Raw genomic sequence first — 18,471 nt, 5'->3', positions numbered from 1 at the left:
GGGGGGGGCATACATGGAACCCTGGAGGGCCAGATTGGAACACCAGGAGGGCTGGATTTGGCCCCTGGGCTGGAGGTTCTCCACCCCACATGTAGGATATTCCAGAGGTTCTCACATTTTCTACCCGCAGGCCCCACTTGAGAGAGTGGAAAATGATGAAGGCCCACCAGTCACAAAATGGTGGCAGATGGAGGCGGAGCTTAGCAGAATCAGCTGGCAATTGCTGATACCATTTTAAATTGATATATAATCCCTTTTTGGAAATTGCTAAGTTCTTTGCCTCAGTTACTTCCTTGTAGCAGGGGAGTTCCGTAGTTCAGTTTTCCTCAAGTGAAATACAGACATTTGCTGGAAGTATCATTACTCAGCCTCCCCATTTCAGGCAGAATTTGCTGATCTAGAGGCTCTAAGTCTGGCTTTCCAACGTGGTGTCTGCAGGCATGGAAACGTCGTGTGGCACCTCTCCTGATTTTAATTTTATTTCTTAAGAATATTTTAAGTTATTTTTTTAACTGGGAGAATGCCATGTTTCGTACAAAGTGCTGCCCTTTCTTTGCATTCAAAATCTTTTATTTGGGTTCAAAAGTGGTTTTGTATTTTGGAGCTCAGACCCCCATTTCTGTCTTGTATTTAGGTTCTTGAGCTAGTTACTTTTCTGTCACCAGTTTGCCTTCTGGGACATTAGTGTTTTGTGACAGGCTATGCCCGCCATGGCAGCCATTTATGAATGAGCAAGCCCTGCCATGGCAGCCATTTTGTGAGAGAATTCCATTGTGCCCACTGACCCCAAAAGTTTAGGGACTCCTGCTCTAAGTAGAGAAAACTTTTATATTGCTTTTCTCCTTCCATACATGCCTCTCAAAGTTTTCTCACCCATCTTCTGTGATTTCTTCTCCCTTTCTTCTTTCACACTTAACTAGTACCTTATCCCCAACTGACAGGTTCTTTCAACCCTCCCTCTTGCTGCTTTTACATTCACTTCCTCCTATAACAGCCTCCTTCTTTCACCCCTTGCTTGATTTTTAAAAATTATTATTATTAAAAATATTAGCCTTGCTATTCCTGCTGCCACACCTGCCAATGCAGTGTGCATGATGTGGCCGTGGCAGAGGGTGGTCAAGCAAAGAGGCACTGGGCAGCCTGTAACACTGAGATCCACCTGAAGTTTGGCTGAGACCCACTGGTGGGTCCTGCCCCACCCCTTGAGAAACAATGCAATATACAATATATCCAAGGAAGGATGTAATTAGGCTCTGTACATAATAATAAACCAAATTTGTCCCATAATTGTGCAAAAATAAAAACCTGTGCATTTACTGACATCAGGCACTTCCAGTTACAAAAATAGGTGTTTGAGGAAGATGGGCTTCAGAAGGCAGCTACAATCAAAAGCAAGCCAGGCTTGAAAAGAAAGAACTTATAAGAGTTATCACGTTTTGCAGAAATCAAATGCACAGAGATATTCTGTCAGGTAGGCTAATAAGGACCTATAATAACTATTCTGCATTAGTGACCTATTTTAAAACTTTACGTTTGATATTTAACATAATTGAGAAGACTGACCTGTGATTATACTGTGGCCCACAAAAGCCCCTTGCTGTTCAACCTGTGTTGCCCACTGATGCGATAAAGTAGTGCATATATATGTCCAATGAAGAAGTAGCAAATTCAGATGTGACACAACCCACGGGGAAGTGATCCTGCACAAGAGCACCACTGCTCATTTCAGCAGGGATTACGCACTAGACCGTTTTGGTGCATTGCACGCCACAGGCTAGATCTGTCCATCTCTCATTCGGCTGAGCTTGATGGTATTGCAAGTGCTTAACCTGAGCACCCCTCCCCTGCACACTTCAAGGTCTTCTGGAAAAGCCTTACTCTACTTACCTTCAGTTTCAAAGGCTAAAATGAAGGCTATACAGACAAGGCCCTTGTCTGTCATGGCAACACAATAGTGGGGTGCCCTGCCTGAAGAGCTTCAGTAGGCCCAAGCCCTCTTGTTTTTTAGAAAATGTGTCAGGTCCTGTCCAGCCCGGCTCCTACCACCCACTGCTGCATGGAAGCCTCTTCCCTGTGGTGCAATGCCACACGAGTGTGGTATCTGTATCACAACCACTTCTTTGGGTTTGGTCATGTGGGTCTTCCTCCTTCCCCACTCCCCGTGATGTTCTGTGGCTGCTTTTACTGTATATTGTTTTACAATTTAATTTTAATAGGCAGTTTTAATGTATTTCACTGTGGGTTTTTTAATTTAGTTTTTGTGAGCAGCCCTAAACATGATAAAATTGGAATATAATGAACTAACAACACTATACTTGAGTATTGAGATATATAATAGGGAACGTTGGTGGATTTATGATAAAGTGACACAGCCGGCCCTGCCATTAGGCAGAGTTAGGCGGCTTCCTTCAACAGATGATTTAGGGTGTCATGGAAGGGCAAATTGTTAGTTAATTTAGGGTGCAATCCTATGGCTGCTAGACAGCAGCTAGACAGCCATAGGATTGTTCGGTTTCTGGGAACTGACCTCACAGCCAGCGCTCCAAGGTCAGTTCCCAGAGAACTGCCTCCCCACCCTCACCCCCGCCGCCTCGTGGACAGCACGGATCGTCCCTGGCTCCGTGCTTGCAAGAGCAGTGCAGAGTAGGGGGAAAGGGGGCATTCTGGGGGCAGGGAGGGGAGGGGACAGTGGAAGTGTCATTACAATGCTTCTTATGCACTGTCCAGCCTCCCCCTGGCCCACCCCGAACCACTCTGCCTAGACAGCTGAAATCGGCCGTCTAGCCAGTAATGCAGTGCGGCCAGAGTGTGGAGAAGACCTGCTCCGTGCTCCACCCTTCCTGCATTGGATAGATGGTTGCCTCTGAGTTTGGAGGCGGACGACTTTCCGCTTAGGATTGCTCCCTCCTCTTATTGTATTTTTACTGCTGGGGAGTGGGAGAGGCATTTGTGGAATTTTCTGCCTCAGATGCCAATATACCTTGACTGGGCTTGGACACAACACACCTTGACATCAGGTATCTGAAGAACCACCGCATCTCACGTGAGCCTGCCCAACTGTCACATTTGTCATCTGAGGCCCTTATTTGAGTCCTTCAGGCCACCCTTTCGGAAATTAAGAGACAGGAAAGACCTCAGTTGTGGTGCTCCAAATGTGGAACACTCTTCCTAGGGAGGCCCATCTGATGCCAAAACTAATGTCTCTCTGGTGCCACACAATACTTTTTTATTTGCCCAAGCTTTCCGGCACTTCATCAACCATGGTTTTAATCTGATTTAATATTTTATTCCTTTCTGCCAGTTTACTGCTTTGCTGTATCATTTTATATAATTGGCTTTTCTGACATTTTATATAATTGGCTTTTCTGACTGTATTTTTATTGGAGTTTGCTAATCCACTGTGAGAACTTGACAGCTGGCATAGGGTGGCATATAATTCGAATCAACAAAATAATAAATGAAGCAGGTTACCTGTTACTGGGCATGGTGGGTGTTGGCGTTGTGTTCGCTAATCTGATTAATCGTTAGGATTGTATCACTGAAATTGGGCACCAGGCCTATTTGACATGCCAGACCCAATAGTCAGGATGTAGGCCCTGTATAGCACCATATATGTGATAGTGTCACTGAGTAGATAGAGGGGTGTTGACCACATGTCGGCCCCATCTATATGAGCCATTTACTCCAGGGCCACTGCGATTCGAAGTCCTTCGGGACATATGATGCTGTCGCCACTTCACAGCCTAACCGTAGTTTTCACTTGGAAAATGCGGATTTCCAAAGACATGTTTTGCTGCAATGTTTTTGGTTTGCTGCGGGTTTGCCATGGTTGTGAGCTGTCAGTCCCTTCCCCGAACCGACTTCGCATTTTGTGGTGGGCGTGTGGTAGGCATGCCTAGTGCTTGTGTCACTCCATGACGCCCCTTCGCTCCTCCCGTTCCTTCGCGGCTGCACAGTTACAGAGGCACAGGGAAGCATGCTCATTTCTTCAACCATACTTTCACACACCGTCACAGCTTGGCACCTTCGCAATGGCTGCTTTGGAGTCAGTGGCCATGGGCCGGGGAGTCTCGGGGGCACAGAAGGCCCAGGATCAACTTCACTCCAGCCACCATTTTGGAATGATGGGTAGGCACATACCTCTGCTGGGCACACCCCTTGGCATGTGCAAACCATTGCGAGAGTCTCGAGCTGGAGAACTGCCGAATAGCTGGCACTATAATGGAACGACGGAGCAGACCACCCACATTTTATCTAACAAGGAACGGACAAACACACCTTTTCACCTTGGCATAACCATTCTCTATACCAGTACTGCTCTTCAATTACAAAGGAAAGTACTGGTAGAAAGAATGATAAAGCTGCCCTTCAATTACACCATAAGTTGGAAGGTGGCCTTTAAAAAAAATCACGTAGCTTGGCTTGCTTGCATTAATCATCTGGCAGAGGACTCTTGAATTTGTGCTTCGTTTGTGGGCCCTACCTCCGCTACCCCTTCTTGGCACGAGGCCCAGGAATCCTGAAGCTGGCCCTGGAACTACACAACAGTCATTGGCCCACGGTGTGCCTTCTGATCTGTGCACAGGGGTCCCTTGGGGTATGCTTATTTGGTTGCTTTGCATGATTTTTTTTTTAGGTTTTATTTATTTAAAATTATTTTGAGGCCGCCTTTAAAGGTAGAACCCATGATGACTGTTTGGGTATCATGTGGGGTGGGCAGTGCCAGTGAATTCAGCAAGTTATGTCCATCTAACAAGTATGCTTGTTATTCTGTGTGCGAAAACTTGCAGGTGGGGGGAGAGGCTATTTTTTGGCCTTGGCAACCATTTTGTATCGATTTGTGGCACTGTGAGCTGCAGTCTGTGGTGGGCCAGAGCTCTGGCTTCAGTGACAAGCAGCCATCTCTGGCTGTAGCAAAATTGCTTTGGCCTAGTTAGAAAAATGGGCCATTAGGAAATTGCAAGGAAGGGGCATTCTGAGAGGGATTAGCTGAGCTCTTTTGACTCTTTAATCATCCCTCCATGCTCATCCCTCACCTGAAGTGTCCCGCAAATATACCCACGGTGACGCAAGATACGTGTGAGCTGTTCTAGCTGCAGCAAACTGGGGCTGTGGGGGCAGGAAAAGGAGACAGGGAGGGGGTCAAATCACAGCCCAATTAAGGGATAAAATGTTTAAGGGCTTTGGGGATCTTGTTCTCCAAGCTGGGGGTTTAATCTGCCGGGGGGGGCTGGTATATAAATGGGTAATGCCCTGGACCCTGGCACAGACTGTCAGATGGGAGAGACCGAGTGGTAGAGAGGGAAAAAGGAAAAAAGAGGGAGAGAAAGAGAGAATCTCAGAAGAAAGAGAAAGTGAGGGGGTGGGAGAGGGAAGCAAACAGCAAGTGCAGGTGGAAGGTGGGAGAGCAGGCAGCAAGGGCCATGACGGAAGCTTGGGATGGGGCTGTATTTGCTGCCCGCCGGCGCAATGACAATGAAGACACCACGAGAGATAGCATGTTCATTTACACCAACAGCAACAATACCCAGGGTGAGCCCAGCAGGGGCATCAGAATTCAGGGAGGGGGACAGCCTGAGGTCGGGGTGGGACACCACTGGGGACAAGATGAGCCTTGAAAGAACAGGGGAAGCAGCAAGAGAGTGAGCTCCTCCAGCTGGTTACAGGCCCCACCACAATGGCCATGGGGGTGGGTGTTCCAGAAATGGGATTTGCTGGAGGTTTCTGGAAAATGTTCTGGAAGGTTCTTTGGGAACAGGCAGGGGAAGGTGTTCAGCTGGCCCAGGCCGAGGGGGCAGGTCTTAGTGTTCAAGCTAGAGAGAGGCGTAAACTCATCCATTTTCTGATGGATGAACTGTGGAAGGATCCCAAATGGTCTGCCAGGGCAGGGACATTACGAATGGATAAGAAGATGCCTTGTTTTATCTTGGCAGGGTAGGCTCCTGATAGATTCACCTGTAATGACTGCTATGCTGGCTGGGATCCTTCTAACTCCTTTTTCCCTTCTCTGGCAGGTCCTTTTGAAGGTCCGAACTTTCACATTGCACCACGATGGGTCTACAATCTCATTACTCTCTGGATGATCTTTGTGGTCATTGCCTCAGTCTTCACCAATGGTTTGGTATTGGTGGCCACTGCCAAATTCAAGAAGCTACGGCATCCACTCAACTGGATTCTGGTGAACTTGGCAATAGCTGATCTGGGTGAGACAGTTATTGCCAGCACTATCAGTGTCATCAACCAGTGCTTTGGCTATTTCGTCCTTGGCCATCCGATGTGTGTGGTGGAGGGATACACCGTGTCTGTTTGTGGTAAGAGGCTAATGGTTTGCTTATTTGTCATGTTTCTTGCTTCACCCCTCTTTCCTCCAATCCCTTCCCTATGTCATCACTTCTGGCTCATACATTTACCTCCATGAAATCACATCCCACAGTCCTGTTGTCCTCTGAGATCATCCATCACACTCCTTCCATCATGCTTTTCCCTTGTCAGGAATTTCTGGAGAAGAGAGAACATCATCCCTCTCTTTCTCCCTGCCTGCCTTCCTTATACAAATGCCAAGCATTCCAGGACTTGCTTGCCAGAGTATTTAGCGAGGGCTTCGGTACAACCATGTGGTCTACAGCAGCCTCGAGTGCTGTTTTGCACTCTTGTTTTAGCAGCTGGGAAAGCCAGACCACACAAGGCGATGTGAGATTAGTTGGGAAAAAGATGGACCCCCTCCTCCAAAAGCCCCTATGTGGATATCTCCTTTAGGTCCATGCGACAAGTATCCCTTCTGCTTCTCCCCCCACAGGCATCACAGCGCTCTGGTCTTTGGCCATTATCTCCTGGGAGCGCTGGTTCGTTGTCTGCAAGCCCTTTGGAAATGTCAAGTTTGATGCCAAACTGGCAATGGCTGGCATTGTCTTCTCCTGGGTGTGGGCTTGTACCTGGACAGCACCACCCATCTTTGGCTGGAGTAGGTGAGTGTGAGGGGGAACTAGGGCAGGCAGCATCAATGCAGGGAACGGAGGGGTAATGTAGACACATGGCATGGAAGGAAGGCCTGATGGTGGGGGTACGTTTTAAGAGAAAGCTAGACCCTACTTCAGCCTTCCCCAACCTGGTGCTCTCCATAGGTTTTGGACTAAAACTCCCATCAGTTCCAATAGTTGAGAATGATGGGAGTTGTGACCTAAAACATTGGGAGGGTGCCACACCAGGGAAGGTTGCTCTGTTCAAGTGTTCTGTATTAGCAGGATAAGCTACACAAGCTTTGCCAAATGAACACAAAATTCTTGTTCAGCATGGGCAGCGTCCGTCCACTGAGAATGATTACAGAGGAAGAATGGGTCACTGTTATTGCGTCATAGAGCTCCTTGCAGTAAGAAGTGGGATGTATGAGGCATCTATCTCTTTCAGTCCATGGGATGTAGCTTTTAGCATCTGGGGGAGGGGATTATATTTCATGAGGCTATGGAAGCTGAGCTGGAAACCAACACAAGGGTGTTCAGTTCAAGCTGTGTGTCAGATGCTGGGCAATTAAGCATGAGGCTTAAAGCAGTTCTGGTGTCAATTGCTTTGTCATGTGAATGTCGAACCTACATTGGCCAGAATATTCCTTCGCATCACAAATACCTGAGCTCCCTTTTTCTTTTTTTGCTTGAACAAAGATCAGTTGCTAACATCAGTAGCGCTAGGAGAGACACTTAAGGTTATTTAAATCTCATGTGTGAAAAAATACCTTCCTCTCTCCCCAACCCTTCCTCCAGGTATTGGCCTCATGGTCTGAAGACATCATGTGGTCCAGATGTATTCAGTGGCAGCGAAGATCCCAGTGTTCAGTCTTACATGATTGTCCTCATGATCACCTGTTGCTTCATCCCGCTGTCTGTCATCATCCTCTGCTACCTGCAAGTGTGGCAGGCCATCCGTGCGGTGAGCACTCCCGGTACACTACAGCTCCACCTCCCAGCTGGAGTCCACATGTCCTCTCTCTCCCCCAGCACACACCTTCACGGAGGAACCTTCGCCCTTAATCCTGTCCATGTTGCTGAATCTCCTCTTTCTTCTGAAATCTCCCAAATTTCTCTCTTCTTCTTCAAATTTATTTTGAATCTCCCAAATTCAAGCTGCCACATCTCTGGAGTCCCTCACTGGGACTGCGCTAGGAACTGTTTAATTTTGTCAAGCCCTCATTCTATCACTGGTATTGCAACTCACAGTAACCTCACTTCTTCCCTTTCTCTTGTACAGGTTGCTGCCCAGCAGAAAGAGTCAGAATCTACACAGAAGGCGGAGAGGGAAGTGTCAAGGATGGTGGTGGTCATGATCATTGCCTATTGCTTCTGCTGGGGACCATACACGACCTTTGCCTGTTTTGCTGCCGCCAACCCAGGCTATGCCTTCCACCCCCTTGCAGCTGCTCTGCCTGCCTTCTTTGCAAAGAGTGCCACCATCTACAACCCCATTATCTATGTCTTCATGAACAGACAGGTAATATGCTCTATTCCAAAATGAAGAGTTGCAGGCTAGCTAGAAAATGTTGAAAGTATAGAAACAAGAAAGCGGTAAGGATTAAGACTTATGGACAGAAGACCATATGGAGGATGGATGGCATTATGGATCATGTTGGACAAGATTACATGATGGAGGAGTACAGAACTCATAATCCATTCTGATTAGCCTTCTCTGTCTCTCTCTGTCTCTCTGTCGCTCTCTCCCGGCAGTTCCGTAATTGCATATTGCAGCTCTTTGGCAAGAAGGTGGATGATGGCTCTGAAGTCTCCTCTACTTCCCGCACTGAGATCTCCTCTGTCTCTAACTCCTCTGTATCGCCAGCATAAGAGCCCCCTTCCTGGAGGGACACCAAGACAGGACTCTGCCTTCCAGGAGAGCCCCAGTGAGAACTTCCCCTTCATCCTGTGCTGTATGGATTTCCTTTGAGCATATGAAATACTGGCCTGCTATCTCCTCCAACCCTCTCCTTTGGACTTAGACTGTACCCCAGCCTGGGATGCTGCTATTTCTCCTGTGGTTGGGGGAGGGAAATGTTTGCATTTTCCTCTCAGAACTGTTTTTGGATGGGGGTGAAGGATGCTGAATTCCATGCTAAGATATCCCATCTTCCTTCAACTTTCCTGGGCCATCAGGTGTTGCTTGGACACTCCTTCCCCTGAGGTGCGATCCTTAAGTAGTCTCCGACTTGGCCCTCTGTCTCCCAGGAGGGGGCAGAACAACAGGGGCTCCTTGTGGAAAGCATATTGCTTTTGTAAAGCAAGTCTATCCAAGGCTCTCCCAGCACTGAAACAACCCTGGAGTCCACATTCTCCCCAATACACTCCATCCTGTGGAGGGATGGACTGATGGATGGGTCCTTAGAGGGACGTAACCCACAGTTTGGCCATGTAGGGCTGCATTCTGATTCCCTTTTGCTCTGCCCCTCCTATGAAGTTTTCACTGGTGCCAGGGAATGCACTGAAAGGGGGCTGGATGAATAAAGTTTGTCCCCTGAGGTGTCTGTGCCTCAGCAAGGTTGGATGTATTGAGTTCTAGCTCTGTCTAGGAGCGGACATGATTCTGAAATGGGGTAGAACCACCAAGAATCAGCACAAGCTACATTGGACATCCGAGGGTTTTTGTGCTTCTCTCCAGCATGGCTCAACCAGAACCATTCTGTACATAGTGTTTGATACAAAAGCCTATTGTGTCCCTGGGACATCAGCTAGAAATGCAATGGGGAAAAATGACACCCCGCCCCCCCCAACCCTGGAGTAGTTAGAGTGAGCTAGAGAATAAAGCTTTTAAACTTCTGTATAAAAGCTCAGTTCTTCTATTACAAACTATGCAGCAAACCAGTGCCCCTTGCCCAGCAGTGTTTGCTGTGTATCCATGCATGAAGGGGGGCATTAGACGTCAGAGCAATAACTGTGAACTGGGTGGAGAGAGGAGAGTGCCCAGGCGGTGTAATTTTCATGACTTGCAAATGCAGACCTACAGCTATGAGGCAAGGTGAAGTGGCTGCCTTCAATGGGCAGGTTGGGGCACCATTAAGAACAGAAGAGTGGGAGAGAAACAGATCTCACCTATGGGGCACAATCCACTGGTACGTTCTCCTGTGTAAGCCCTACTGTGTAAGCGAACAGGAGCTATACAACAAGACCACTGTAGTGGATAGTGCCCCTTGTTAACTAGGGTGTAGTGGGGGTAGGCAACATGGTACCCATGGGCACCAGTGCACCTCTGAACACCTTTCTTGGCATCTACCAAGGTGCCCTACCCCTCCCACTTAAAAACAACAACAAATTTTCTTGCCCAGAGCTGGGAACACTTCAAAGCAGTGAGGGCCTCCAGCCACTGCCATCTTCATTGCCCATGAACGCCTCTGGGTCACACGTGTGGCTCAGAGGCATTCTTAGGCTGCCGTTACACTAAGGAAAACCCCGCAGTCCTCCCGTTCTGGAGCCTTGCCGCATTTACCGCAGGCTCCCAGACAGCGACCCTGTGATTGCTGAGAGGGGAAGCTTTTAATTTTCAAGTTTCCATAGAACTCAATGAACTATCCCATCTAAGATAGTTAGTTACTTCTGGAACTATTTGAGAGGGAATAACCAGGAAATACCTCTGGATGTGCCCTGGAGGTTAACAACATCATGAAAAGGACCCACAGTCTTCAGTGAGTGAGCAAATTCAGTAGCAGGATAAAAGCTCCGTGGGAAGAAGCCCTTAGGAAATTAATATGGTGATGGCTGCGGGCTGACGCTTTTCTCTGCAGCATGCCCAGCCAGCGAGAAAAAGGGGGGAAAGAAAAAGGGAGTTTCTATTGGGTCAGTGGGGGGCAGGGTGCTAAAGAGAGCTGCAGGGGGCTAGGGCAAGCAGTAGAAGGACTAAGGGAAGTGGTAAACCAACTGGGGGCATGGGTTGGGGAAGCCAGTGGGGAGAGAGAGGGATGGCAGCAGGAAGCCAGCGGGGAACAACCTGGAGGGGGACTGGGGAAGGTTGTGTGTTTGTATGTCTGAATGGACAGCTGCCTGTGTGTGTGTGTGTGTGTGTGTGTGTGTGTGTGAGAGAGAGAGAGAGAGAGAGAGAGAGAGAGAGAGAGGGCTTAGGGGGATTCTGGAGGGATTCAGAAAAGGTTTTTCACGTGCTTGCAGTGCTGTGAAGAGAGGGACGTGTGTGTATGCATGATGGATACATGGGATGTATGGATGGAGGATACATGGATGGGGACATGTGGTGGGTGTGGGGGGGGTGAGGGGGGGGGAGAGAGAGAGAGAGAATGAATATCACCGATGCAAAGAATATGAACTTGAGCACACTCCGGGAGAGAGTGCAGGACAGGAAGGCCTGGCGTGCTATGGTCCATGGGGTCACGAAGAGTCGGACACGACTGAACAACAACAACCAGAGTGACAGAGATAGGGAGGAATGAGTTGGCTGGCAGAGGGGTGGGGAGAGAGAGAAAGAGTTTGTCTTAAATAAAATAGATTTCTGTTGGCACTGAAAACTGTGGGTTCAAAGGAGCCGTGGAGTCTGAGCCCCAACACACTAAATCTCTGCCTTTCTGGTGATGCTCAAGACAGTTTCTCAAATTGCTGAATGTGTCTATGAGCCCCAAAAGGTTGCATACCCCTGATGTTGTTTTTGTTGTTCAGTCGTTAAGTTGTGTCCGACTCTTCATGACTATTTGGATTTTGTACCTTGGATCCCAAAAAGTCTTGGGCTGGCCCTTTATATGATTGCAAAGCTGCATAGACTGCCAGGGCCACAATGTGGGGTACTTTAAACAAAGGGTGTCTGTCTAGCATTACCAATCAAAAGGCACTGTGTACTATGCCATCTTTCCCTCCTTAGCAGATTTTTTTGTGGAAAGAAAAACCCCCGAAGAAGTGGGAAAATGTGGGAGGGTTACAAGTTGGAGATGATGTTGCCTGGCTCTGCTGTGGAATTCTGTGAATGAAGCAAAGCAAGGGAATGATAAATTTTTATTAGTACATATACATAAATGTCTTGACTGGAAGCACTCATGCTTAAGCTGAAGAACTAGGATTTAAGCCTGTCAAGATCCATTTCTTTTATTTCATGCAGAACCAATTCAAAATGTCTGTATGCGCATTCTCTTACTAAGCATGCACACCAACCCTCAACCTCCTTGCAGTCTTTTTAGATCCATCCTGGGTGCTAGGGTGCTTCCAAACAGATGACTCCTAAAGTTACCAATCAAAAAGTGTCTGCTGCTATTCTGTTTTTTTTTCTTTTAATGGCTTTTCCATGGTAAGAGAAAAGTCAGAAGCAGCAGGGGGAAAAGACAGAGGGATTACAATTGGAAGAAGATATCTAGACCCCCGGTAAAATCCCACGAATGAGGCAGGGTAATGGTACAACAGAAGCCTCTTCTGGAAGCATCCATGCAATCCAGAGTTGGATTTGTCACATGGAGTGACTTATCACATGTAGCTTGGCCTAGCCATAGGAAGAATCAGGCACATGGCAAAGCACAGAGGGACAGCTCTTCATTTTTGAAATAAATAAACAAATAAATAGGTACGAAATAAATAAGCATTAATAATGTGTAATGTTGGAGAGCATCAGGTTGGATAGGAAAAGATGTGTGCTATTTTGTCCTCTGGCTACCAAAGTAAAGGAAGCCATGTCGTCCGTTCTAGCTGAGTAATTTCAGGGAAGTAGTTCCAGACAGCAGTTGCAATGACAATCACAAAGAGAGTGGCAATGGCACGCCAGCGTGTACGCAGAAGAGGAAGTGCACAGGCTGAAACAGCAGAGACACACACCAAGAGGATGGCAGCGATGGTTAGCAGGAGATTCATGAGCTGCCCATAAAGTTTATACACCCTGGCTTGGGGCAGCTCCATTGCCTCCTGTTGCTGGGCCTGCTGCTGTGTTTCCAGTTTGGTCAGTCGAGTCTGGTAGGAGTCCAGCACCTCCTGCCAAAGAGACAAGGAGAAGGCAGGTCAGGACCAGCCCCATTTCCAGACCACCAGTCCCCACAACAGTTGGACTCTGTCTCAACAAAGCCTGGGTGGTTATCCACACCCTTGTTTTTCACCTGGCATTTGCAAGTATAACATTATAGCTGAATTATTTGGGCCCCATCTACACAGGGGATTTACTCCAGTGCTACTGCATCTCACAGAATGTTTCTATCACCATATTATATACTAACAGCCATCTCAATTTTCAGAGTGCCAGTCTTTATGTAGCCAAGATGGTAATATCTGTGCACAAGAGGGAGGTATTGGCCTATCAACAGGTTCAGAGTAACCCCCAGGATTTCAAAAGTACAAAAAATACCTTTAGAAACAAGCCCTAAATGCTGGCAGGGTCAGGAAAGGAAACAGCCCAATTTAGGCAGTGTCCTCAGTGGCCATGGACTGCTGACCACATGATGAGGGTGGGATAACTGGTGGGAAGGGAAGGGAATGGAATGGAGAATTCTGCACAGGAGCTCTCCACATTGCAACCTTTTGTTGCAGATCCCATGTAGCATTGGTTAATGGCATTTCAACACATGCATGAAAAAATAAATGTCCATGATGAATTTACCAGCATATGAATCATAAAAACATCCACTGGCCAGTTACTATACCTTGAATTCATTCACTCTCCCTGGCTAGCACACTGCAAAAAGCTTAATGCCAATCCCCACTCCCACCCGGCTCCCTACTTCACACACCATTCTAAAGCACAGTATTTATATTAACCTGCACCTTCTGAGCTTTCTGGCACCCTACCTTGACAGTCAGTACAACCTTCCTCACCTTATCACAGAAATGCACTAAGGCTGGCTGCTGTGGCCTATCCTGTAATGTGGTTTGCCATATTCCTCCTTGGCTCCATCTCTATATGCTGACATGGCCAGCAACATAGAACCCACTCCACCACCCTATTCCCTGCTCCTCAGAATTGCACCATGCACACATCCGCAGCATCCAGACAGGGGGTCCCTTACCCAAATGTCACGGGACCTCTCATAAGACTGGTAGACCATCTTCTCCTCAGTACAGGCCAGGTCATGCTTGAGGTTGGTGATCTCACTGAGATTTATCTGTATCACATCATTCACTTGTACCTCCAGATTATAGTACCTGAAAAAGAGTGGCAGAGTCAAGTGACATTCTACAGCGAGGGTGCACAACCTGCAGCCGCCAAGAGTACCCTGCCCCTACCACTGCCACTGAATCTTGCCCCCCGCTGCTATTGCCTAGATTATCTATTCCCTCCCCCAGAGATCCTCAGACAGAACACTCTTCCCCCACTGCTAGCAGCAATGAAAGAGAAATCTGTATCAGGATCGCTAGGATGTGTTCATGTGCGTACACGTACATACAGTAGTATATGTGTGTCTGCACATGCAGCCCCCGACACCCAAGCCAGCATCACATGTGGCCCTCAGGGCCAAAAGGGTTTTGTACCCTGTTCCACAGTCTGGTTGTCCAGCCCTTTCTCACCCCTGCCACCGAAGCCAGATGGCTGATCTTGTTACAGTTTGAGCTTGAGGCACTGCTGGTAAAGGGATTATGACTGAGCTGGCTCTGCTTCCTTATTTGACACTTGCAGTAGCAAGAACTGGATGAATAGGCTTATCCTGGGGAAGGGGAAAAGAGAGGGCCATGGATACCCAACAGCATCTTGGTTTGGCATTACATTGGAGTGGGGGGATTGTGAACAGCAAGGGTACCATGGGGGAAATATTAGGGCACTGAACCTAAGGAGAGCAAGAAGTAATACTTGCGCCCATGAGGATCAGGCACTGGAAGGGCATGTTACCAGTTAAATTGGCCCCAAGGTTGTGACACTGGTGTAGATATGTTCATGTTGAATTAACTATGTTGAATTAACTGTTATGCTAAATATGCTTTAGAGTAGTTCCCAGCCAGGTTTTGCTCACTCCTCTGTTGGAATTACCTGCAGGTATAAATGGAATAAATGGATGCAATATGGAAAAAGAGCTCAAAGCAAATTCTTCAGTGGCAGTGCAAACCTGGCTTCCTTCTGGCTGCATAAATGAAATGACAGATGGGCCTAGTGGCAAATCAAATGCTAGTTGCGCTATCAGTCTTACCCACCATCCCAATGCTTTAGTTAGGCTATCTGCTTTTGTTTTTAAAAGTACTGCATGAACAGTTATCTCTTCATTTATCACCTTCTAGAAAGGAAATGTTTTTTTTTAAAGTACAAATCTGCTCTGAGGACTGGTGAGAGAAAAAATCCAATTGATATCACAGGTACCAACCAATCAGTGTTGTGCTTCTGCTTCAAACTTGCAGGGATTTTTTTAAAGAGCTCAATCCTGGAGGAAAATAGGTATACTGGAATTCTACAATGAAGGTGCTTTCAGTGGCTCCATTTGTCTTCACTTCTGTGTAGAGCAGGGGTGGACAACTTGTGGACCTCCAAACATTTTGGCCTACAGCTCCCATCAGTTCTAGCCACCATAGCCAATGGTGAGGGAAATTGTAGGCCAAAATATTTGGAAAGCCACAAGTTGCCTACCCCTATCTGTAAAGGAAGGGTCTCTCCCTTCTCTGTGCTCAAATCTTCAGAATTCCCCCATGGCTTAGGACACGGTGTTCCCTATTCTCATTACAAGAAAAGTAGTACCTAGATTCTCATACAATGCAGCTGTAACAGGATAAACATGGAGGAGATCAGAAGGAACAGGCAAGGTATAGCCTGTACCATGGTATCAGGTTAGTAGCACTAAGGAAAAGGGACTTGTGTCTGTGACACTGCCTTTCTGTATGAATGCACACAGAGAAGGGAGTGTGGTATATACTACAACAAAGAGCCCTCATGTCCAGTAATAGGAATACTGGATTCTAGCACTGGGGGCAAAGAATTGAAGATTCGATCTAGGACTACAGTATCTGAAACTGGAAGACTGGGCAGGGGAAGAAGATATGATACCAGAAAGCACCAAAACTGAGGATGGGGTGTCAGGGCCCAGTGCACTCAAGAATGAAGGTGCCCACCTTTTCTTCTCTTCCTGCAGGAATTCCATCATCTGTTGTTTGTCAGCCTTCCACGCCTCATCCAGCTTGTGCCACTCATCCTCCAGGGCCTTGTGATCTTCTCTTAGCTCTAACAGCTGGCCACTCAACTTCTGAAGCCTCTGCTTGCTCTCCTCCTCGAGGAATTGCTGTGGGACGGCCTCCAGGACTGGGCAATTCTCCTTGTTCTCTGGCAGGGGAGGGAGGTGGAGTTCCTCCACAGCAACAGTTTCTGCAGTGCGGATCCTAGGTATATTAAAGGATGCCTGCAGGGAGAAGCTGTTCCTGGTGCTGAATAACTGCTGCTCTCCAGAGGTGGAACCGGCTCCAGCAGAACTGCTGTCCTGCTCTGTCAAAACTCTTTGCTCTAACTTCTTCAGCTGGGCCCAGCAATCCTGCAGACGCTGTTCCAGATGGGCAATATTAGCCGAGGAACGCTGGTTGATACGTTCAAAGGTCTGACGGATGGAGGGAGCCTTCTCCCGGTCAGCCTTGCTCACCAGCTCCACATAGCATGAGGTATTGTCATCTCGATTGGCCTTCTCCACCCGCAGCAGCTCAGACAAATGGAATATGCGGTGGCGCAGGGCATCCTTCTGGCTGCGGCTGCTCGACTGGGAAGTGGCAGAAGCAAGAGAGGTGCTGTGGCCACGACTGGGCACCACCTATCACAGGGATCAAGTGGGGAGACAACAGGATCAGAGAAAGAGACAGTGATTTCAGCTATCCCAGAATGCCATGATTCATGCTGGGTCCCCATTAGCTAACTCACAATGTACTGGACTATACTTTTCTTGAGCTATCCCAGAATGCACTCTGCCATGCACTCTGCCATGCACTCTGCAGTTTTTTAACTATCTCACAATGCACTCTCCTGTACTTCCTCCTAGGACTGCTAGTGCTTCTCCTTCCCTAAACAGAAATGTAACAATGTGATTCAAAATAAATTGGATAATAAATATATGAGGGTAAATCATAGAACTGCAGTCACTTGGGGATGGAGAGGATTGGGGTGCTGAGTAAGAAGAGACAGTTGCCCTGGTGAACATTCCTTCCAGCCTAACCCATGATAGCCCTGTCACTCCAACGCTTGCTGACTCCTTGATCCAAGCTAAGCAGAGCTACTATCACAGCTCCTAATGGCATTATCGCTTTAAGCTCTGCTCATCATCTTCCACCCGCACCACCTCCTTTTCCCCACCAGAGGATTAGGCACTGATTCGGATTCCTTCCTCCTATCTCAACATTAGCTACGTATGCATGAGAAGCTGCAAAGTTCAGGCCAAAGCCTCTCACTTCTTTATTGGGAGCAGCAGTGGGTGGCAGATGGCCCTTCGGCTGCTTCCCTGTTGTCTGGCTGCCTTTGCTGTCTTCTAGAGGACCCTCCACCTGTCTCACCCAGTGCTGCCTCACAAAGGGTTCCTTGAAAAGTGAGAGAAAGGCATGGAGAGTGCGGCTGTGTATGCGTTGCTGGCCCTGTGGGACAAGGACATGAGCAAAAATCCCTTGAAGGGGCCCAGATTTGGAGAGGGATCCAGATTTAGTGAGGGGCTCTGGGGGCAGTCCTCGAGGGACAGAATCCTTCTTTGGTCCCATCTGGCTGTGACTGGTAAGGCATGAGCTACCAATGCTTCCTGTCTCCTCCTGTCCTGGGGTCTCTGGGGAAAGTTCCCTTGCAGAGGGAGTTCACAGTCATCAGGGCATCACAACAGTGACATCACAAAGCTTTATCTCCTAAAGCCATGGCAGCAGCTGCTCCTTGTATGAATGGCCACAAACAACTGGCAGTTACCATCCAGAACCTGGGCAGGGGCATTTAGAGTCTCCTCAAGAGAGCTACATGCCCAGGAGAAAATCAGGGACTGGGTCTTTTGGTCACTCACTGAGCTGAGCGGCTGATTTGTGGAGCCTTCTGCCTGCTGTGTGGATTCTCCTTTGGATGCGTTATAGAGGTCCACCATGGGCACTGTACAGAAACAGACATGCGGGTCAAAGAGCCATGAATCACATCCCTTACCCAGGCTGAGGTGCAGCTGCCTCTGGCCTAAAGCACCATGTGCCATTAAGCAGGTACCCCCAACAGCTTCGCCTTCCTCCCCCTTAGTCTAAGTCTTATTTATGAAAAGATCGACATTACAGGCTTTTTATCCCACTTATTTCTAAAGAATCAAGGTAGCTTAAAAACAATTTTAAAATACTACAATGTAAAAGTTTATTTAAAACACACACCACTTTTCATCGTAAAACCAGAATTAAATCACAAACGTGTTCTGGACTTTTATAAAAAGTGCAGCTGACAACCTTTGACATGTGTGTAAACTCAACTTCTTAATATAATTTAATGCAGCTTTCCCCACCCACTAATTAGTATGGGGCCCAATCACCAGGCAGTTTTCCCCATGCAAGCCCTATTTAAATGAAGCAAGAACGCTGTCAATGGGTCTTTTCCAGAAAAGAACTCGGTGGATTGGACTTCATA

At 47.7% G+C, this 18,471-nt stretch overlaps 2 protein-coding genes across 5 annotated transcripts; one reads left to right on the top strand and one right to left on the bottom strand.

Annotated features, from left to right (window-relative positions):
• Positions 1-735: 735 nt before the first annotated feature.
• On the top strand, positions 736-9,838 carry LOC146353220 (red-sensitive opsin). Of its 4 annotated transcripts, none has more exons than XM_084835980.1 (6): positions 736-1,471; positions 6,015-6,311; positions 6,797-6,965; positions 7,755-7,920; positions 8,239-8,478; positions 8,712-9,799. In XM_084835980.1, exons 1-6 carry the CDS (start codon positions 1,450-1,452, stop codon positions 8,826-8,828), a joined length of 1,011 nt encoding a protein of 336 aa, XP_084692106.1. In that variant the 5' UTR covers positions 736-1,449; the 3' UTR covers positions 8,829-9,799. The 4 variants fall into 4 exon arrangements, with proteins under 4 accessions (XP_084692106.1, XP_084692105.1, XP_084692107.1 ...); XM_084835979.1 differs by lacking the exon at positions 736-1,471 and adding an exon at positions 4,863-5,079 and having other exon boundaries at positions 8,712-9,838; XM_084835981.1 differs by lacking the exon at positions 736-1,471 and adding an exon at positions 5,372-5,532 and having other exon boundaries at positions 8,712-9,797.
• Positions 9,839-12,611: 2,773 nt separating this feature from the next.
• On the bottom strand, positions 12,612-17,953 carry TEX28 (testis expressed 28). The gene is made up of 4 exons (XM_084829704.1): positions 17,876-17,953; positions 15,975-16,657; positions 13,952-14,087; positions 12,612-12,926 (listed from the first exon to the last, which is right to left on the bottom strand). The coding sequence occupies exons 1-4, from the start codon at positions 17,951-17,953 to the stop codon at positions 12,612-12,614; spliced, it is 1,212 nt and encodes a 403-aa protein (XP_084685830.1).
• Between the last annotated feature and the right edge of the window lie 518 nt (positions 17,954-18,471).

This window comes from Heloderma suspectum, chromosome 2 (genome assembly GCF_057233095.1).
Source record: "Heloderma suspectum isolate Gila_16-S chromosome 2, 16-S_ref, whole genome shotgun sequence".
NCBI classification, from domain to species: domain Eukaryota; kingdom Metazoa; phylum Chordata; class Lepidosauria; order Squamata; family Helodermatidae; genus Heloderma; species Heloderma suspectum.
This window is presented reverse-complemented; position numbering and strand designations above follow the sequence as displayed.